General features: G+C 39.4%; 1 protein-coding gene across 1 annotated transcript in view; it reads left to right on the forward strand.

Annotated features, from left to right (window-relative positions):
• LOC122809052 (protein Wnt-7a-like) overlaps positions 1-23,424 on the forward strand; it is a 656,744-nt gene that overhangs the window by 394,542 nt on the left and 238,778 nt on the right. The window contains exon 3 of the mRNA XM_044080265.1: positions 12,964-13,235. Within this exon, the coding sequence (XP_043936200.1) occupies positions 12,964-13,235 (272 nt within the window). The remainder of the gene's footprint in view (positions 1-12,963; positions 13,236-23,424) is intronic.

Raw genomic sequence — 23,424 nt, forward strand, 5'->3', positions numbered from 1 at the left:
GTATGGTTTATGGGAGTTTGAGCTTGTGCAGAGGTGGGATGGAGTCACAATATGAGGTTGGGTCGGATTTGTGAGCATGGTAGTTGGGCTTGAATTTTCCTTTGACATGGTGTGTAGGGATATGTAGATGGGATGTTTGGTGGTCGGTGCTACATTGCAGAGATTAGCACTGTTCTTCATTAGATTTGGCAGCAGCAGGTGGGCAGTCAGAAGGAAGTGCATTAGATGGATGCCTCTTTAAGGTTAGGGAAGGGTTTGACAGAGCATTGAAGGGTATATGTGTGTGTGTTTGTGTTGGGGATGCATGAGGTATGGGTTTTCATGATTTAAGCTGAAGTTTGATGGTCTAAGCAAGACATTGTGTAGGCCACAGTTTTGATTTGCCAGATAAGAAGGTAAGGCAATATAAAAAAAAATTGACAGGTGAAATCTCAGGACAAGGGTGAATATAGCTGCACAGGTGACAGGGTTAGATGACTTTGCTAATTCTCGGATGGTGGTTGGGGTATGTTTGATAGTGTGAAGACTGGCAGACGATGGCTATTGACAAGATAAGTTTTGTTGTGATGGTTGGTGTTATGAAATGGAGGCCACTGGGTTACAATCTGGGGGTATTGGCTTTATGGATGTAGGGAATCATTAAAGAGGGTATTTCATTAATCGGCAAATGCTATTCTGGTCATTTGATGTTTTGCTTATAATAGATGGTGGGTGTAGTGGTTGGATTATTATTACGTTGATCTTTTGATAAGGGAAATCCGTTATTATTATATATCATTATAGCCTTTAGGTGGCAAAAGGATAGTGTGGTTAGGTAGGATGGCATGCAGATAGGTTTGCTTTGTTTTGGATGGTGTTTGGATTTTGTGCTTCATTGGTGCATTTGGCAGGTAATGACTTGGGAATAGTTACAAAGCTACAGTTGGTAGTAGGATAAATAAGGATATTTATTTTATTTTATTTTACATTTGTTAACCGGGAAATTCCGACTGGACCAGGTCCATTTTCAGCAGAGGCCCGGGGAGGAAAGCTCCAGCATCAAGTCATACAAATACAGTATATCCAGCATAATACACAAAACAGGTTACATCATGTATGCTGAGCATAGTAATATAACAAGAAATTAATAAAAACACTTCAGGTAAAAGAAGATATAGAACATGGGTAAAAGACAATGTCAGTTATACATTGGTAAGAGAAGAAAATATATCAAGTAAGATTCTACAGTTAAAAGTACCCTTTCAGATGACCAAGCCTACAGGGGATCAGAGATCCAGCATGTGATCAGAGAGGAGTTTGGGGAGTTAATAGTAGTATAGGGTTATGTGATACAAGGGCATAACCAGGTACTATGAAGGTGTGATTTGAGGGAGTTTTTGAATATGGATGTGGAGGGGGCAGTGGACACGGATAGGGGAAGAGAATCCCACTTTTTGGCAATGGTGTGGGAGTAGAGCGTTTTGCCTGCATTATTGTTAGCCTTGGTGATGGAGAGGAGAGATTTTTCATTGGATCTTAGGTACTGGTTTGCAGAATAGACAGTAAGTAGGTTGGATAATGAGGGGTTTTTTTTCAGGATATTTGAGAATATAGTAGGCTGTGCTCAGCTGGAGATAGTTAAGTAGCTGTGGTAGCTCAAGCCATTTTAGTTATTTTAGTGCAGCACAGTGATGGGTTCTATAGGTTGAGTTAGTAGCAAACTTGACTATTTTATCGTAGCATGATTCTAGTTTGTCTAGGTCACATTGTCTGATTTGGGTAAAGATTGGTGCTGCGTATAATAGAGTTGAGAGGAGGTGGCTTTGTGCAAGAGTGACTCTTGCTTTTTGTGAGAAAAAGGACTTATGCCTGTATAGGGAGCCTAGTGTTTTGTGTACTAGTTTTATGGTATGTGAGATGTGAACATCAAAGTGGAGATTATTGTCTATTTCAATGCCGAGAAGTTTGGTGTGGTTAGAAGGGGAGATGGTGGTGCCGTCCTTAGATGTTATGGTAAAGGAGAGGGTTTGTTTGATCTATTAGGGGTAAATAGTAGCAGTTTTGTCTTTTTGGTATTTAGAATTAGTTGGATACCTGATATCCATTTTTCTACTGAGTTAAAGGTATCGTGAGTGAGTGTATGTAGGGTGGTGGGAGATGAGGCGGAGCAGATCAGGGTTGAATCATCCACATATTATATGAGTGTGGCATGTTTTGTAGAGCATTTGAGGTTATTTGTGAAAATAGAGAAAAATAGCAGGCCCAGTATAGAGCCCTGTGGCACTCCTATGATGGTTGGAAGTTATGTAGGCAGAGTTCCATTCCACTGGACTGATTGTTGTCTGTCAGATAGGTAGCTACTGAACCAGGCTATAGTAGAGGAGGGGAAGGATAATGATGTTAGTGAGTCTAGTAGAATGGAGTGGGAGACCATATCAAATGCTTTTGAGAGGTCTAGGAAAATGGCTGATACATATTTGTTATCATTCCTGTGAAGGTTTATATAATTAGTGAATGATAGAAGGGCTGTGGTAGTGATGTGATGTGGATGGAAACCATGTTGTGCGGTAGATAGTAGATTGTGTGTGTTAAAAAATGTCATCACTTGCAAGTGGATGCATTTCTCAAGAATTTTAGATAAGGGGCAAAGGATGGCAATAGGTCGATAGTTGGAGAATTCGTAAGAATTACCTCCTTTATGGAGAGGAATGATTTGAGATACTTTCCAGAGTTTGGGTATGTAGGATTCTAGTATGGAGCGGTTGATAAGGATGGAGACAGGATATGATAGGCAGTCACTAGCCATTTTCAGGTATGCAGCAGGTATGTTATCAGCTTCCAGTGTGGTTGGCTTTAGTTTTAGGAGGAGTTTTTTGATAGTTGAGGCGTGCACTGGTGATAGGCTGAAAGAGGGGGTGGTGTGGGATAGGTTCGGTTCTGATTGAGGTAGACTGTTTTTGGTTATTTGACTGGACAGGGCTAAGATGGATTTAGTAAAATGGTTATTAAATTGAGAATCTATGTCTAGGGTATTGTTAGTAGAGCTGTGGTTTTGCCTGGCTTTAGTAGGGAGTTAATGGCATGCCAGAATTTTTGTAGATTATTTGAATATTTCCTTTGGGCGCTAAGAAAATAGTTTTGTTTGTTTATTTTGGATTCAGCCTTGGCCTTGTTTCTAAGCTGTTGATAGTATTGCCTGGAGCTAGGGGTTTTGTCAGTTTTCCAGATTTTCCAGGCTTTATCACTAGCTTTTAGTAAAGCTCTGATGTTCCTATTTAGCCAGGGTGCGTAATTGGCTTTAACTCTAATCTTTCTGCTAGGAGCTAGACCATTAAGGATATTAGGGAAGGTAGTATTGAAGTAGTCTACTGCCTGGTCTAACCCGAGTGTCCGTAGTGGTTCCCAGTTGCAGTGGCTTAGGACAGTATTTAGGTATCGTGGGGTAAGGTTACGGTCATCTCGTACAAATTTGTAGACTACTGGTTTGGGGTGATTGGAGTGTTTGTGGAGTAAGGAGGTGGGGAGATGATCACTTAGGTCATCTGGGAGACAGCCTACTGTATAGTTTTGTTTGGGATAGTTGGTTAGTGTCCAGTCCAGTATGGATTCTCTCTCTGTTTTCTCATCTATTCTAGTTGGTTCTTCAATTAGTTGAGAGAACCCATATAGATTGATATGTGTAGAGGGGCCGCTGGAGTCACCGGCTGCCCAGTCAGTGTTAAGGTCTCCTAGCAGGATTGTTTCCTGAGGTAGATTGTCCTTTGTCCAGTGTAGGATGTCTTCTATTATGAGTGAGTTGTTGCCTGGAGGTATGTAGCAGCATATTATATTGATCTTCTTGGTGTTTCTTATGGATAGGACAGAAAATAGGACTTCAGCATTTTGAAAAGTGGGTTGTGTGGTGTGCAGGAGCTGGAGGTTAAGGGTGTTTTTAAAGAGAATGGCTACTCCTCCTCCTTTCCTGTTTGTTCTATCAGATCTAAGTGTATTATACCCTGGGGGGAGAAAGTCTTCATCTTGGATATGTTTGATCTACAGAGGTTATACAAGGGTATAGGTATTACTTCCTTGTGGGAGAGGGATTATCAGTTTACTTTAGATGGTTAGGCAACAGGTTGCTTTTGTATTTTATGATAGGGCTTTGGGAGGTTGATGCCAAGGACCCAGCTTTTTTCAGAGAGGTTGGAGTACACCAAATGATGTTTGGATTTACCCTTTTTAATGTACTGTTAGGCTTGTTTTGGAAGGTTGTGTTGTAAAGTTTGGTATGAAAGAGGGGGAACAGCCTGGTCAGGCTGGTGGGCAGAGAAGAGGGACAGGCTTGTCTTTCTTCTTCTTTTCCCCTTCAGGTGTTGGATGTTCATTTCAGTGACTTGGGAAATAAAAGTGGGCAGATGGACGCTGCTTGATAAGTAAAAGTGAGCAGAATAAAGGACATTGCTTATTTGGTTAGATAGTTAATAAGTGGAAAAGGAAAGAGAGCAGTGGACACTGCTTGATAAATGAATAAATGAGCAGGGGTGAGTACGCTGCTGATTCAGTCAGGGTCTCACTGCCCTGGTTAACAGTTATATGGATGTGTATGCTGCGAGAAATTAAATTATTCGTTGGTTAATAAAGTTATGTTTATGGAATTCTAATAAATGCCGTCAAATGTTATTTGGTGTGATGTGTGTTTATTGAAGAGGACCAGGACAAATGAGGTTTGGTAACAAACCAATTTTTCCTGGGACATCTTCAGATGGGGGTAGATAGGTTCATAGGTTCATAGGTAGGTACTAGGCTATCTGCCCAAAGGCATTTATAAGCACAGCCAGAATGTGTTGGCAGTAGTAATAGGAATTAAGAGGGTAAGGGAAGGAAGCTAGTTGGGGAGGGAAGGGTTAAATGGAAAATAGGAAGATTGGGAGGGAATGAGGTAAGTGTAGGGAGGGGCTTAATGGGGTTTTATGAGAGTGTAACTGGGTAAGGAATCACATTTGGGGTGAACTTGCAACCCACCCTCTCTCCCTGTTTTTTAGAACATTGGGGAGCTTTGGGTTGGTATAAGTTTGAGAGGTGGAGAAGAGGAGCAGGCTTGTCCCTTGTCTTTTCCCCCTCTGGTGTTGCATGATTATTTCAGTGACTTGGGAAATGAAAGTGAGTGGTTGGACGCTGCTTGATAAGTAAAAGCGAGCACAGGTAAGACACTGCTTATTTGGTTGGATGGCTAATAAGTGGAAAAGGAAGTGGTGGACGCTGCTTGAAAAATAAATAAGTGAAAGAGAGTGAGTACACTGTTTATTCAGTCAGGGTGAGCGGGGTCACGCTGCCCTGGTTAACAGTTATATGGATGTGTATGCTGTGATAAATTAAATTATTAGTTGGTCAATAAAGTTATGTTTATGGAGTTTTAATAAAGGTCATCAAATGTCATTTGATGTGATGCGTGCTTATTGAAGAGGACTGGGACAAATCCAGTTCTTGAGTGTTATGTTCTGTATTTCCAAAAAACTACAAACCTGCTTCTAGTTTTAGGAAGTATTAAAGCTTATCTATTTGTATCACCTTCTGCATATTTTGGTTATCCATGATGGTCTCTTAAATCAGATCACACACACTAGTGATACCAAATTAAGAAATTGTAATAAGGGCAGTTCTAGGCTGCTACTTTCTCAGTCTAGTAGAGGAACATTATTAAATTATACCATGTAATCAGTCTCTGATAGGTTTCAAGAGTCCAGCTAGACTTGCAGCAGCCTTATACCTGACCACTGAGGGTATATGCAAAGATCTGTATTTGAACAGTCAAATATGTAATGCTTTACAAAAGAAAGTCAGAGGGCACATTATACTGACTTTAATATTTCCATATATAAAACCAAAATGAGGGATCACAGAAATCAAAATTAACACACTCGAGGCACTCCTCAGTGTGGAAAAAATCGATATATGTGTAGTAACAGAAACCTGGCTTAAAGCTCCAGAGAGCACCCCAACACTACCAGACTACAACTCATACTATACATTTCGGCCACAAAACCCGGACTGAAATGCAAAAGGCGGGGGAGTATCCATATTCATCAAGGATACCCACACCTGCAGGTTAGTGGCACAGCACGATGCTTCATAGATCATCCATGTGCAACTAACAATGAGCAAAACAGCTATTCAAATTATAGCTTGCTAAAGATCACCCACCATGTCCCAGGACCTCCACTCCGCATTCCTGGAAACACCGGGAAACATAAAGGTCCTAACAAACACCCTGATATTGGTTGATTTCAATTACCCAAGTATTAACTGGGAGAACTACTCAAGTACGAACTCCCTTGCCCAACATTTCCTAGAATTTATAAACTCAAACACCCTGGATCAACTGGTCAACACCCCCCACCAGAGGTGACAACATATTGGACCTGGTCATCACCAACATGGGCGATCGGTATTCCACACCAGAGGTCAACCCCTCGCTGGTTAGATCTGACCATAAACTAATCACTCTGGATATCCACATTCCGCCACCACCCCCGATCAAAGAAACCACCATGAAAAACTTTTCAAAAGCAAACTTCACGTTACTTAAGACTGAGGTGGGAAGTTTCAGATCCCCCATGCTAAAGGATAACGCTGTCCAAGCTGCAAAATCCTTTACTAATGCACTCTACGGGCACCTACAAGAATGCATGGATCATGCTATCCCAGACAAAACCAAGACTCACTCCTCCAAGAAAAGGAAACCAGTCTGGTGGACCCCTGCCATAACAAGCTATACAATAGAAGGAGGAAACTAGTACAGAAAAGAGTTGTTGTTGTGACTTGCGGCTTTTCCCGGTTAGGGGTCGCCACAGCGGAAATCCAGTCTGCTAATGATTGGCAGTTGATTTTTACGTACCGAGTTGCCAGCCCTGACACACAGCCTTCAACAAAGGTACGCCCATTCACGCATGTCTCCACGTAGAAGACGCTCTAACTGAGAGTCAAACTGGACAGCGTCTTACCGTGAGGCAACAACGCTACTGCAGCCCACCACAGTGGATAATCCCAAGAAGGGAAGACATCCCTGATCAGTATCAACAAGAAACTACATTCCCTCATAAAATCATCCAAGGCTAGCTTCGAAAGAAAAATTGCCATGGACTCCAAAGATAACCACAAGGTATTCTTTAGCTATGTCAAGAATCTAAGTGGCAATTCTCAGATCTGCTCGGAGTTAGTGCAGAATGGCACAAAATACACTGAACCAACCGATATAGCCAACATCCTGGCAGACAGGTTCAGTGCAAACTTCACCCCCCTCTCACCCCCAAAAGGGCCCATAACTATACCAGAAGAATGTAGTGCCCCCAAAATCACATACACTCAGGTTAAAACAGCCCTCTCCAAAGTGAAAAACACAGCATCAGTGGGACTGGACAGTGTCCCAGGCTGCATCCTATATGAGCTCAAAGATGAACTAACCCCTCACCTAAACACACTGTTTAAGCTCAGCCTCTCCACAGGCTATGTGCCAACAGAGTGGCACACAGCAACGGTTATTCCATTCCACAAAGGTGGAGCCACAACAGACCCCGGGAACTATCACCCTATAAGCCTGACTAGCTTGGTCTGCAAAGCTATGGAGCGCATCATCATGGATCTCATTAACAGAGACAATGGAAACCTCCAAACACTGGACCCTACCCAGTTCGGCTTTGTTAAGGGCAGATCATGCCTCCTAAACCTAGTGGACTTCTTTGAAACAGTTACCAAGGCTATAGATGAAGGAAAGGTGGTCCACACAGCCTACCTAGACCTCGCAAAGGCCTTCAACACCATTCCCCACTCAGCTATTATAGACAAGCTCACCAGCCTGAACATAAATCCCTACGTCATGAGATGGGTTGCCAACTGGCTCATGGACAGAACCCACATGGTCAGAGTTGCAGGAGCTAGGTCTGACTCTAAACCGGTTACAAGTGGCGTTCCCCAGGGCTCAGTCCTAGGACCCCTCCTGTTCAGCATATACTTCTCAGAGGAGGCTGACCAAGTTCGCAGACGACTGCAAACAAGGGGCTATAATTGACTCTCCGGCTGACACAGACATCCTCCAAAAGGGTCTCACTGAGACAGATACCTGGTGTCAAAACCATGGCCTCAAGCTAAATGCCAAAAAGTGCATAATCATCCCCTTTGGAAATAACAAAGTACCCACAAACTACCGCATAGGTGGTAGCCCCCTAAATACAGAAGATGTAATAAGGGATCTGGGGACCTAAGTAGATAGTAACCTCTCCTTTGATAATCACTTTGCCAAAGTGGTTAGAAAATACTTTTATGTGGCCCACCTAATCACAAAAGGGTTTGCATTCAGATCAAAAGAGGTCATTGGGCCCCTCTATGCATCACTCATCAGACCCATCATAGAGTACAATGCCCCATTTGGGATGTACCTTACAAGACACCTGCAACAACTGGAAGGACCACAGAAGTTCCTCACTAAGAGGATCACTGGCCTCAAGCAGATGCCCTATGCAGCTCGACTGAAGAAACTCCAGCTGTAGTCAGTTGCATACCGCCTACTCAGAGGTGATCTCTGCCTGACACACAAGGCCATGTCCAACCCAGAATTGATGGACATGCTCCACCTAAAGAAAACCATATCCCCTCGAGACACACTCCAGGGATCTAAACCTCACCACAACAATAAATAGGACATGCTGGAGGGATAGATTCCTGTCCCAGAGACTTCCCATGCTCTGGAACAAGATTCCAATCTACATTAGGCAGAGCTCCTCGCTAACACTCTTCAAGAGAAACCTTGACGAGTGGATGGGAAACAGAAAGTTTACCCCAGTGATCACTTCAATGGCTCTGCTGGAAAGAGGCACAGGGAACTAATCTAAGGGGGTGGCGAAAGCCAACACATTCCGGCTAGGCTTATAAATGCCTTTGGGCAGATAGCCTAGTACCTACCTATGAACCTATGAACCTATGAAGAGATATATTCTTCCACTCATCTGTCCTACCAACAATTTTGTTAAGGGTAATAACACGCTGTATGCATCATGTGAACTATGGTTACTCCTAGAGTGAGATATGTAAACTGATAGTGAATTCCATGGTAGAAAAATTATGTATACCCAACCAGACTACCAAAAGAAAAAAAAATCACTGTAACAGGACTGCTGTTTACAGACATAGGCCACATTACAACTAGGATAAATCACAAGACTATAGAATGAAACACAGACTAATCATTGGTCATAAGGCAATAAATGTTGATAAGCTTTATTTTATCTTGCACGGAGCAAAAAATGGATGCTATCCAATGTCTCATATGATCTCCAATGTCCTCTCTGAGGCTGATAGTATGCGCATCATAGTCATCCTCGATCAAATACTGCCTTTATTGCACATGATGCTTATGTATTGGAAGGAAATCACAGCATCCAACATGCTGCTAAAGCAATGATGACTGCAGGGTACTAGGAAGAACTGTGCAGCACCTCATATTTTTGTGTTGCTGGATTTCACCTCTCACCAAGTGTGTGCATTACCTTAACTAAACAAATGCAGTCTTTTAATGCTTCTGCCATAAACTTGACAGAATTAACTGCATTCATTCATCTTCAGTGCTGGCTTTATGATAGTCGGTGTTACTAGAGAGCTGAGGCCTATGACAACAACCTGCTGATGTAAGTGAAAAAGAAAATAGCATCGTGCAGGATCCTGCTCCATTGCAAACATACAAGCACGGTACACACACATATCAAAGGACAGTTTTTGAGTACTGCCAAATCACAACAACTTGTATTTAGAAACCAAAGACCTTGGCAAAAACTTTTACGCCTGCAGGCAAGACAAGCAAACTCCAATCTAAAGGCATCCCAGGTGGGAACCAAAGTAGAGAACCAAGTACTAGGAGGCAGAAGTGCTAATGAATGTGCCAGTCTACTTTCTCTTATGATGGTGCTGCTTAGTGCAAGAAGTCTGGGTATTAAGATTACCAGCTTACAGATGCTCTTATTTATACAGAAACTATTGCAGGCATTTGGTTTTCTAGTGTATTTTACTTTATATCAGACAAACAAGTGACATGCATATCATATTGGAAATCACAATCACAATACAGGATGAGAAGGTGTTTCTACTTGTGTTAAAGATGTCTTTTAATCATATTCTCAACCAGACTACACTCACACACGAACACATGCACACACAGGCCATACCTCTCAACTGTCCAGATTTTAGCCTCATATTTTTGGTCTATTCCTCATAAGATTTGTGGTTTTTGGGCAAATCACTGGGAAGATCTGAGGACTGAAGTCACTAAATAATGATATATATTTGAGTTTCAGCCTTCAAATTCTTAGGAAAAATGTATGTTAACTCAAACCTTGTTACTATACCAATTTTCTAAGTTTATAAGAGCAATATTTAAAATCTATCCCTATTTTTAGGCCTGTGTCCCCATTTTGTCAGCCTTTGTCCAGATTTCTTGCACTGAGAAGTTGAGAGATATGACACAGGCTCATTCATCCACCACACACACACACACACACACACACACACACACACACACACACACACACACACACACACACACACACACACACAGGCTCATGTATCCACCACTCACACACACACACACACACGCACACACACACACACACACACACACACACACACGCACACACACACACGCGCACACACACACACACACACACACACACACACACACACACACACACACACACACACACACACACACACACACGCACACGCGCACACAGCTGTTGGAAAAGTATTTGAAGGAGTAAATGCTATAAATCTGCAGATTCCAGTTTGCATCTTGGTAAAAAAAGACTGACATTCTTCAAACTTGAGAAGATGTAAAACTATTTCTGAAACAGAAAAGCTAGTTACAGACTTCCCCCAACACTATCATTCATTTTAGATATGCAGTAAAATTTTTTGTTCAGCAATGAAAAATATGGGAAAAAAAAACTAGGCCTTTCGAACTGTTGGTAGGTGGGCTGGTTGATTCATAGTACCAGTGATGGAATTACAAGAAAAAAATACATGTGAGGTCTATAAGAAGCCCATCCCACATATGGATGTTTATCTGCTAGTTCATGTTTTTCTGTTCCAAAAGTGGTGAGGTGTGTTTATTTCTCAATTTTTCTACTTAGCTTACGGCAGCCACGGGCATATGCTGAATCTGTTCTGTTGCAGTTTTCTCAGGTTTTCTGTCCATATGATAGGATTAGATTCAGATCTTTCAGAAATGTATGAGCTTCATTATAGTGCTAGAAATTTACAAGATAGTTTTTAACTGTAACCTGATTAAAATACTTATAAAAATTAGTTAATGGGGCTTTTGCAGAGGAAGTGATAGAAATGTTTTATTTGTAAAGCAGTTAACTTTTATGGACTAAAGGATAATATTACAAGCTAAGTTTAAATGCAAGGCATAATTTACACTGCTCCTGAAGTGTGTATAAAAGGACTACAGGGAGCTCCTATGAGTACCTCTGTGGGGGTCTAAGTTATTGTTTATTTGTTTATTGTTTAGTTAATTATTTTAATGCTGTTAACCATATGGACATATGTAGACCTCTGGATGACCTGTTGGTTATTCAGAAAACCCAGGCTCACAAGGTGTTTTAATAACATATTCATGAACAGGTCCCTATACAGATTATTGAAGTTTCAAAACTTCAAACATCATGTGGTTGGGACCACATGATCAAAGTTTTGGAACTTCGAACGTTTTGAAGGGAGTTGCTGGTACAGCACAGAACAGAAAATTTACCATTTCCACCAATCCAGTGCAATCTCAGAGTTGGTGTATTTAATTAGAAGGGGGTGAAGGGGGGTTTCCCCCTCCCCTGCAAAAATGTTAAAATGGATTTTTTTTTAATGTTCAAAGTTCCAAAACTTCGATCATATGGTCTCAGCCATACGAATTTCCAAGTTTCGGAACTTTGATAAACTGACCTAGATCATGATGAACACCACAGTACATATGTGTAAATCTTGTCCCAGTTTCTATATAGGCAAGACTAACTGTAAATTGAAAACTAGAGTTCTGAATCATCTGTCATCCATAAGGTTGAAAGATGAACAGAATTCCCTATGTCAACATAGTATGATTTTTCCTGATCGTGTTTTTTCTTTTATGGCCATACAAGTTATTAGAATGAACAAAAGAGGGGGTGATGTTGTGAATATCACTGAGTGCAATGAGTTAAAATGGATAATTGTGTTAGCAGCAGATTGTTCACCTGGTTTGAATACATCAGTTCCTTTAAAACCTGCGGGTTATACATTAAATGTGATAGGCTGGACTGTTTTTAATTGGTGTTTTAAATGGTTTATATAATGATGTTTTGTTTTATGCATTAATGTCTCTAGAAGGGGTTATGCTGAAAGTGCTAACATTTGTACTCATTTATATATTTTATTAGACGTGTCGGCCTGTTGGACTTCGCTTCTCATTTTCATTATCATTACTTGATACTTGGATGAGCAGGGCCTTAGGAGACGGGACAGGCTTGTTTGTTCATTGGCTTGTACTGAAAATAATTATGTAAGTACAAGAAGGGGTGTTTCTCACTGGAAACATATATATGTATATATACATATATAATATACATATATATGTGTATTGATATATATAGTTGGGAGGTGTGGGGGGCACAGCCCCCCACATAAAACTGCTTGTCGACCAAATGAACTGTTGACCAAATGAGTGTTGATCATATGGCCTGTCGACCATGTGATAGGGATCCATATATATATATATATATATATATATGTAAAATGCACAAGTAAGGTTTATGTTTATCCATAGGCTGAAGTACAGCTACAATGATAACTCAAAATAACAGTTAAGATATGAAAGGAGGGTAAGGCTGCATGCTATGAGAAAGGGAGCAGCAAAGGAGATAAAGCATTTATGAATGGTGAACAAACAGAAAACTTGAACAGAAAAATAATCACGTTTCTTTTTTTTTCCAGGTAGCAAAGAAATGGCCTTCACTTATGCTCTTTTATCTGCTGGGATTGCATATGCCATTACCAATGCCTGTGGTCAAGGCAACCTTTCAGACTGTGGATGTGACAAAGAAAAACAGGGGTTCTATGACAAAGATAATGGTTGGAGGTGGGGAGGCTGTTCAGCTGATGTCCGACATGGAATCATGTTTTCCCGGGACTTTGTGAATGCCAGGGAGGTGAAACGCAGTGCTCGGACCCTTATGAACCTGCATAACAATGAGGTGGGCAGAAAGGTAGGTTTCTGTTTTTTTGTGGTGGTCAACAATGCTATTAATAATAAGAAACAATGATTGCAGGTCCTGCATAAATGGTATTGGTGCTTATCTGTGTGTGTTAGTGAAGGTGCACAAGTGCTTATAATTTTTTGTGTATATCTGTGTATCTATTTAACAAAAAAATTTTTTATATATATATATATATATATATATATATATATATATACATACATATATATATATATATATATATATATATATATATATATATACATACATATATATATATATATATATATATATATATATATACAATATATATATATATATATATATATATATATATATAAAATATATATATAAATACATGTATAGATATACATATATATGTATGTGTATATATGTATGTGTGTGTGTGTGTGTGTGTGTGTGTGTGTGTGTGTGTGTGTGTGTGTGTACATGTAGGTGTTAACAAGGTGATTGTTTGATCATTGCAGAGAAAAAAAGCCAGCACAGCTAATCGAAAATCATCTGATTGCACATTGCTGACTTGTTTTCTGTGAGAAATTGAGAAAAGTAGGGATTGAGGAGTATCCTCTTTCCCCACTGTAGAGTGATCTCAGAGTTGGTATATATAATTAGCAGGAGTTGTGGGGTGCAGGGGGCTTGCCCCCTGGAACAATCATTGTTTTTGTGAGTCTTTTTATTTTTTTCCAATGAAGTGACAGTTGAGGAGTTTTCCCTGATACTCATATGAATGTTGAATGTAGTGACATACATTCATACTTATCATACCTCTCAACCTCTTAGAGCAAGAAATCTGGGTGTAGCCGTTAATAATGGGGGGTAAAAGCACCCAAGTAGGCGCATTTCTTAAATATTGCTCATACCAGCATAGAAATTTGATAGAATAACTGGTTCTGCATTAGCTTGAGTTTTCTGGAGGGTATGCAGTTTGAAACTCAAATGTCTATCAGTATTTTCTAACGTCATTTCTCAATGATCTCCCAAAGATTGGTCAGAAAAACTAAATTTTATAAGGAGCAGACCGAAAATATGATTCAACAATCTGGACATTCTGTGAAAATCTGGAGAGTTGAGAGGTGTGATACATATGTGTATAAAGATTCATGTCAGTTCACTGAAGGCAGTTTTGGCAAGCATAAATAAAACAAAAGCAGTTTGCAGAGAACACCATCATCAAACATTTCAGGAATGTTTTTTCTTTTTGCAGAGTGGCAAGCCCTCTTCCACCCCCTGACCCCATGGGGAGACACCCCATACTGCCTAGAATTATATATACTAACTTTAAGGTCACACAACAGTGGAGAAAAAGGCAATCTCCATTGTCAATGAAAGTGCTTTCTATGAACTGTTTTCATTTTATTTGAGTTCACCAAAACAGCCTTCAATGAGACAACATACTCCCATATGCAGTGGTGGATTTAGGCCTTGGTGCAGGGGAATGCGCTCTCCCCTTTTGTTTTTAAGAAGCAGCCATACAGCCCGGTAAAATGCCTTTTAACTGTTTCATTTGAAATCAGAAAATATACAGCAAAAGCGGTGCACAGTTGAGAACATACCTCGTTTGTTTGTACATTTTCCGATTTCAACCCACAGATAACCTTAAGATCCTGAGTGTCTCCCATCGTGATTGCAAAAGTACCTGACAGGGAGACTGAAAAAAGCTTGTCTGAACAACAGGTGAAGGCAAAAATAAAACAGAGCACAAGGCACTTGAAGCACTACAGGCTTCACAACATTCTGCATTCTGCGTGCATTAACCCTAACTGTTACTCATGTTACATGAAAATACGTTACTGCTCTTTGAAGTCCTACTTTCTGTAAGTTTTTTGGTTACCATACTTTTAGGTGCAGTAGCACTATTCTCACGGTAATTTCCAAGTCTGTTCATTCCTATTGCCAAATGGCTTCATCACATTTATTTACTTCTTCCCATAGCTGTTTGCCTTGGAAATATACCCTCCCTATGACATTTGCCCATTTGTTCTAACACTGGAGTGAAAGAACTGGGAATGGGAAAACAAGGACACTTGTATCAGATCGGAAGACTGTTTTTTTTAATCCCCTTCAAAGTGTAAGTAATGAAGTATACAGAATGTGTGATTTCTAAAATGAGATATGGTACAAGTGGAAAGTGAGAAAAAGTGTAATGTAGTTGTAAGGAACAACAGAAAAGAAATAACTTTGGTGGGAATACAAATATAAAATTGTACTGAGAGTTATTGCAACAGGCTGAATTTGTGATATGATGTATTGTAGAGAATAGTAAGTGCCTTCTTCCCAACACAGAGAACATTTTTTGTGTAATTTATGCTTGTATCTTGTCAGTAGTACACTTACATAATGACTTATTCTGTACTGTGTGATGCACAGAATGACAGGATCAGGACTGCTTGCATGCAGATGGGTGGCTGTATTCCAAGAAAGTCTGTCAATAAAGGACTTAAATGCTGCAGTTTTTCATAATGTTATCTTCTTTGTCTTTGTAACTGTGGTGGTGGTGCTGCGGTAGCATTGTCGCCTCACAGTAAGACGTCCTGTTCGATTCTCAGCTAGAGCGTCTTCTGTGTGGAAACATGCGTGAATGGGCGTACTTTCGTTGAAGGTTGTGCGTCAGAGCTGGCAACTCGGCACGTAAAAATCTACTGCCAATCATTAGCGGACCGGAGTTCCGCTGTGGCGACCCCTAACCGGGAAAAGCCGAAAGACACAACAACAACAACATCTTCTTTCTCTTTGTGTCTGCTCACCTTTATATTGCCATATGGTCCCCAAACACTCACAACTATCTATAAAAAATAGACTGCTAGATTTATTGGTATAATGAATTCACAAAAGCCATTTTATTTTATTTTATATTACTTTATTTTAGGCCAAGTATGGAAGAGTGTGTTCCTGTAAGTCTACAGAGTAATTTAAAAAGTTTTTTTTTTTTTTTTTTTTTTTTTTTTTTATCAAACAGGGCTAAACCAGATAGTGTGGGGTAGTCAATGGGTATGGGGGCTGTTGGCCGTCTATAGGTGAAATGACTGGCCCTAACTATTTGCTGTTGTAATTCTGATTTTGCAAGATTAATATGTATTTGGGTGAAGCAAGCAGGAATACAGGTTGTTATTACTGGCCTGTAAAATAACATACCTTAATGCATTTTTTAATGTCATGGTTATGAGGGCTGTTTATGACTGAAATTATTGTCCCTGCTGTTTTGTTACTGTAATTGTAGCTTTGCAAGACTAAGGTCTTGTGTGAAGTATGATGCAATACAAATGGTGACTATTGTTTATATGAACGAACTACATTAACACAACCATTCTTTTTTTTTTTTTTTTTTTTTAACCTGGCAGGGTCAAACCAAACACTGGGATAGACAGTGAGTGTGGGGGCTGTATGTGGATGAAATGGCTGACCCACTCTTTGCTGTTGTAATTCTAACTTTGCAGGACTAATGTGTATTTGGATAAACAAGCTTGAATACAAGCTAAGATTACATTACTACATTTTTGTTTTGCAAAAACAGTAACATTTTTTTTATCCTAGAATGGCCAAACCAGATAATATAGATAGGCAGTGGGCATCCAGGCTGTATGTAAATGAAATGACTGACCCAATCTTTACTTTTTGTAATTCTGGTGTTGAAAAACTAATGTATATTTGGTGAAACAAGCTAGAAGACAAGCTGTGACTACTTCTTCTTTGCGACAAAAATACATTAATGAAACTATTATTATTTTTAATCCTGTCAGGGTCAAAGTAGACAATTTAGATAGAATATAGGCATGGAGTTGTTTTGTGGATGAAATGATTGTCCCTTGTGTTTTGTTGTTTTAATTCCAGCTTTGAAGGAGTAAAATATATTTGACTGAAGCAAGCGTGAGTACAAGCTGTCACTACTGTTTGGCTGAAGCAAGCGGGAGTACAAGCTGTCACTACTGTTTGGCTGAAGCAAGCAGGAGTACAAGCTCTCACTACTGTTTGTGAAAAATGCATTAGTATAACCCGACACTCTGGGAAGGCAATGAGTGTGGTGACTTTCCATGGATTAAATTTATTTATTTTATTTATTTTTCATTTGTTGACCGGGAGTGTCCGATTGAGCCAAAGCCCCTGCTGTTTGATGTTGTAATTCTAATTTTGAAGGACTGAGATGTATTTGAGTGAAACAAGCTAGAAGACAAGCAGTGATTACTGTTTCTGTAAAACAAAATGTACTTTAATGCAATTTTTTTTTGTACTGGAAGGGTCAAACCAGATACTTCAGGTAGACAATGGGTATGGGGGCTGTTTGTCCATAAAGATGACTGGCCCTGAACTGTTAGAAGACATGTTTGTGTTCTGCTGAGGAAAGCTTTTTGTGTTATTGAGTAACCTACAGGTGGGTGAAAACTGAAGTCTTCAGCCTCAGTCATCTGAGGTTCGACCCACCGATATTCAGAGTTCCTCCACAGGAAAACACTGTCTGTGAATTCTGCCAGCAGGGGATTTCACCCTTCTTTGAATTAGAGTGACGGAGTAGGTATATATAAGTTTGGGAGTATAGGGGTCTTACCCCCCTACATCATGGGATGCAGAGGGGCTTGCCCCTGGAAAAACATTTAAAAAAGTGTTTTCTTTGGCTGCTTTTTTGGCCTTTTTTTTTTTTTTTTTTTTGGCAAATACATTTTGGGTATTCCGATCCTTGGCACATTCAGTTTTGTCCTATGATAGTGTAAGTGTTATTTTTTGCACAAATTAAATAGAATCTTTACTGATTCAGCCCAAAGTATGTGCTTCTGATTTATGTTTGATACTGCATGACATTAAAGTAGGTACTATGTTACATTTCTCTGTGGTATTTTACAGTGATTGCATTTGTTTTCATAATAGCATATAACTGAACTAAGATACAGTATTTATAGATTTATAGACTGTTACTAGACTAACAACCTGGGGGTCTTTCTAAGCCAAGCCAAGTTTTCCCAAAAGAATAATGATGTTCTGAATCCCAATAGGACATTGAGGGCCAGGCATTTATAAGCTACCTCTGTCCATAAGGGACATGGGTGTGAGGTCCGGTGTATATTTCCTATTCCCCATCCACTTGTCTAGGTTGCACTTAAACTGGGTAATAAATGAACTTGGCTTCACATGGATGGGAAGCCTGTTCCATAGGAGGGGCAGTCTCTGGGGGATGCAGCTGTCTTTCTAGCATGTTCTGTTTAAGTCACAGACAAAATTCAGATCCCTAGACCTTGTATTTTTGGTACTATTTGACTTACGAATATATATGAGATTCATAAGTGCTGGGTTTGCAGATGCCTTATAAGCTAGGCATAGTTCATCCTTCAGCAATCTGTAGGAGACTGAATAGAGGGAAAGGGTTTTAAGGTGCTCTGTCTGCTTTTTCAGATTTTTTTCCCCATAACATGTTGTTCCTTAAGTTTGTGTGTGTGTGTGTGTGTGTGTGTGTGTGTGTGTGTGTGTGTGTGTGTGTGTGTGTGTGTGTGTGTGTGTGTGTGTGTGTGTGTGTGTGTGTGTGTGTGTGTGTGTGTGTGTGTGTGTGTGTGTGTGTGTGTGTGTGTGTGTATGTGTGTGTGTGTGTTTTGTTACTCACTGACTTTGCAGAAATTCTTATTTACTTACAAAATTGATTGCATTTGCTATGGTACTTGCCGAAGTGATACCGCTTTCATTGGGACTCTTTGCTAGACTATCATAATGCTTATGCAAAGTATGCTATGGTGGGAGGGGTCTGTGACCTGCTATAAGTAACGAAGTCTCACCTGGGAATGCCATGAAATAGCTGGCAGCCTGGCACTGTCTGTAAATTTGCTGTATGTTGGCAGGAGTCACTTGCCTCCACTACCACAGCCACAACACAATGATGTGCAGCAGAATATATACTGCTGTCATGTCATATGTGCTCTCAGAGCATCTTAAGGATCTTTCCACAGCCCCTCCACACTCAGTTTTCCACCCACCTCCACCCCACACTGGTGTACTTTTCAGACTATTCCTTCCCTTCTGCAAATTCCTGGACCCACCAATGGTAGTCAACTGACCAGACTGCGCCCCCCTTTTGTAGATTCCTGGATCCACCACTGGTGTGTGTGTGTGTGTGTGTGTGTGTGTGTGTGTGTGTGTGTGTGTGTGTGTGTGTGTGTGTGTGTGTATATGTGTGCATGTGCATTTGTGCATGTGTATGTGTGTGCATGTGCGTGCTTTTGTGTGTGTGTATGTGTGTGTGACCGTGTGTGTGTGTTTGTGTGTGTGTGTGTGTGTGTGTGTGTGTATGTATATATATATATATATATATATATATATATATATATATAAAATATATATATATATATATATATATATATATATATATTTTTTTTTTTTTATATATTAGTGCTTGTACAATACTGATGGTATAGGTTTCCCAGTCTACAGCTGGATAGTTTAGATCACTCATGAAGATAGTATCATTCTTAATGTTGGGTGACACCAAGAAATGAGTATGTGAAAACATTCACCACTAAAATATACCAGCATGTAAACAGCTGTATAGGTGTGGCTGTGCCCAGTATAAACAAGCGAAGGGCATATCATAAATAAATAAATAGATAAACATGATGAAACTTTAATATCAGCAAGGTTTACAATAAAAGGAAGAGCTCAAACTTTACCTCCTCATCTGTCTCAAATGAAATATCTGAAATTGACTCACCACCAGCAATCACACAAGACGAATTCCTGAAAGCACTATCAAAAACAAACGATACTTTTTCAATGGGTCCTGACAATATCTCAGGATGTATCTTGAATAGCATTAAACATGATTTAGCTGCACCCCTAACAATACTGTTCAACCTTGGCCTCCATGTGAGTTTTGTACCATGTGAATGAGAACAGCAACAGTTATTCCCCTGCATAAGGGAGGACCTTATGTGGACCCAAACAATTACAAATCTGTAAGTCTGACTAGCCTCGTATGCAAAGCCAAGGAAAGAATTATTATAGAATTAATCAATAAGGTCTTAGGTAACTTCCAAACACTGGCCCCATCTCACTTTGAATTTATCAAAGGCAGGTCATGCTTACTCAACTTGCCCTATTTCATCTTGTTATCCACGGCATTAAACATGTATTTAGAAGTGCCCACACCTCAGTGTACTTCCTCAGTAAGTTGATATTAAAATTACACACCAACAAAAGCAGAAAGGATAAATGGTTCACTTAAAATAATGATAAAAATCCAAAAACATGTATAAGTGAACCAAAACAATGTAGCAGTCTAATAAACATTCCATGATCAAACTCCAGTGCAATGTTAATGACCAAACTTTAGTAAAACATTAGCGCTTTCACAGTAACACTGATTCATCAGACGTTAAATACAATTAGAACTCTCATTTTATAAAGGTAGACCCTAAGATATACTAACGAATCAGAAAATTCAATACATCAGTATCATAGCAACAGTGTAACACTACAATTGCTCATATTCACTTAAAGGAACAGTGTCATATTTATAAGATCAAAAATAAATCCTATAAAAATGTATAAAACATTAAAATACAATCAAAATAGAATAAAACTACATCATCCTATACATATGTACATAAATAAAACATTTTCATTTATGCAAACTCCTAGCTTTAAAGACAGGCTTCAATGGAACTTTATCATTCAACCTCTTACCAACGTAAGCCCTCAGTCTAATAATCCACCTCATGTCCGACATCTCTGTTAAATTCTCAATATCACCACCACTTTCATTAACTTTAACCACTTCCATAACCAACAATTTAAAACTATGTGTTGAATAATGATTGACCACATGTTTAGCCAGGGCGATCATGACAATGAAATTCCTGATGTTATACACAGTATTCCCGATCACCTTAAACAAGGTAGTCGACCAGGATGTTTATGGAGCCAGATGCTATTCAAGGAGCAGGGGCCAGGTGAAAAGTAAAATGCAACAGGAGCCCCTGAATACTTGTACATTATAGAAAATGTGGCAGAACAAAGAAAATCATCAGTGTGGAATATTTAATCAAGATTACTACCCACAGACGAACTTTCGTTGCTTGAAAAGGGCCTCTCTTTCATACCGGCAAAGGATGTGGAGGTAACAGATTTGATTATTGCCTTTAAATTATTTGTTAGGAATGTTATGCTAAAGCCGATTTTTAAGGAACCTGGGATGTTTAGTAATATAACTTAAAAAACAAACAGCACATTGTTACCTGTTAATCACCCTATTTTAGAAACATTTAGCAAACCGTGCAAGAATGACTTTCTTAAACTTTTGCAAGTAGGGACACAATGTAAAAAATTTAAGAATTTGAATACTGATGAGAAAAAGGCTTTAAAACAACTACAGAGTGATGACATCATTGTTATCAGACCTGCCAACAAGGGAGGTCCTACTGTTATTATGGATTAAGATTATTATTTTAATACCATGAAATGCACTCTGAATGATGAAAATGTTTATAAGAAAGTTGGGTTAGCTGATGTTGAAAGAATGGTTCTAGGAATACAAGATATATTGTACAATTGTTCATTAAGCAGGGACATTAATTTGGATTTATATAATTATTTTATAATAGATGCTCATTTAATTCCCATTATACAAGGACTCCCCAAGATTCATAAGGACCCTCTTCTTCCATCCTTTAGACCCATAGTTTCAGGTCGAATTGGTTTACATAGCCTCTCTAGATATATATAGAAAAATGTCTCAGACCTGGTTTAGATAAAAAAATGAACATATTTTAAAAGACTCTAAACAGTTCTTGACTGATTTATTTAAGTTCTCGACTGAATGGAAGAGGCACGATGGTGACTTTTATTAGTGACCTTGAATGTTTGATCCCTATTTACAGTTATCCCTAATGCGACCAGGATTGATATGTTTAACAAGTCCTTTGTGAATTATAGTACTATAATCCCAAATTTGTTGATTTAATGTGCCTATTGATGGAATTGGTTCTTGAAAACAATGTCTTTATTTGATCAGGAAGTGTTTTTACAGAGAGATGGTGTGGCTATGGACACATCCAGTACAAATAGCTATGCCAATATGGTAATAGCCATATGGGAAGAGGAAGTTAGTTTGAAGCCTCCAAAATGGCAACAGTTGATCTTTTATAGATGTTTTGTCGATGACCTTTTCCTAATATGGATAGGTACAGAGAATGAGTTTTGAACAACTGAATATCAGTACTTCTTTCCTTAGATTCAGTATAAATAAATCTCATCATGGAATAGATTTCTTAGATGTTAAGATTTATAGGAAATTAGATGGGAGTTTAAGTACTGGTTCCCATGAATTACCACATTGATGGTAGTCCACAGAACACAGAAGGCATTATAAGAGATCTGGGAACACAAGTTGACAGCAACCTCTCTTTTGACCACCACATTGTCACTCTGGTCAGAAAGTCCTTTTATGTGGCACATTTCATTACTAAGGGTTTTGCATCCAGGAAGAAAGAGATCATTGTCTCCCTCTACTCTTCCTTCATTAGGCCAATCATTGAGTACAATGCCCCATTTGGCATGTACCTCACTAAACACCTGCAACAACTGGAGAGGCCGCAAAAGTACCTCACAAAGAGGACCCTAGGCCTTAAATATTTGTCTTATATGGACAGACTAAAAAAACTCCAACTATTCTCTGTCTCATATCGCCTATTTAGAGTCAATCTCTGCTTGACTTACAAAGCCATGTCTGACCCAGCTCTGTTAGAAATGCTACATCTAAAGAAATCCCAATCCCTCTGCACCACACACTCCAGAGACATCAATCTTATTACCACAATCAACAGAACACAATGGAGGAATAGGTTCATAACCCACAGACTGCCCTTGCTATGGAATAGACTTCCCATACATGTCAAGCAGAGCACCTCACTTGCCCTCTTGAAGAGAAATCTTGATGAGTGTATGGGAAATAGAAAATTCAACCCAAGGATCACTCCAGGGGCTTTACTCGACAGAGGCACTGGTTTGAGGTTGACTTCAGCTAAACTTTATTTTTCAGAAACCAGTGCTCTTCGAAGCAGCATTGATGGCTATAATAAGGATGTGGCTCATGTTCCTATTTTATATACAAGTAATATTAATTCTGTGACTGAAGTGATGAAGAAATATTGGACTATTTTAATTAGCAATCCAGATATAAGAAAGAAAGTAGGGGATAGACCTAGTA

This window comes from Protopterus annectens, chromosome 8.part0 (assembly GCF_019279795.1).
Source record: "Protopterus annectens isolate FY-2018-M chromosome 8.part0, PAN1.0, whole genome shotgun sequence".
Taxonomy (NCBI): Eukaryota; Metazoa; Chordata; order Ceratodontiformes; family Protopteridae; genus Protopterus; species Protopterus annectens.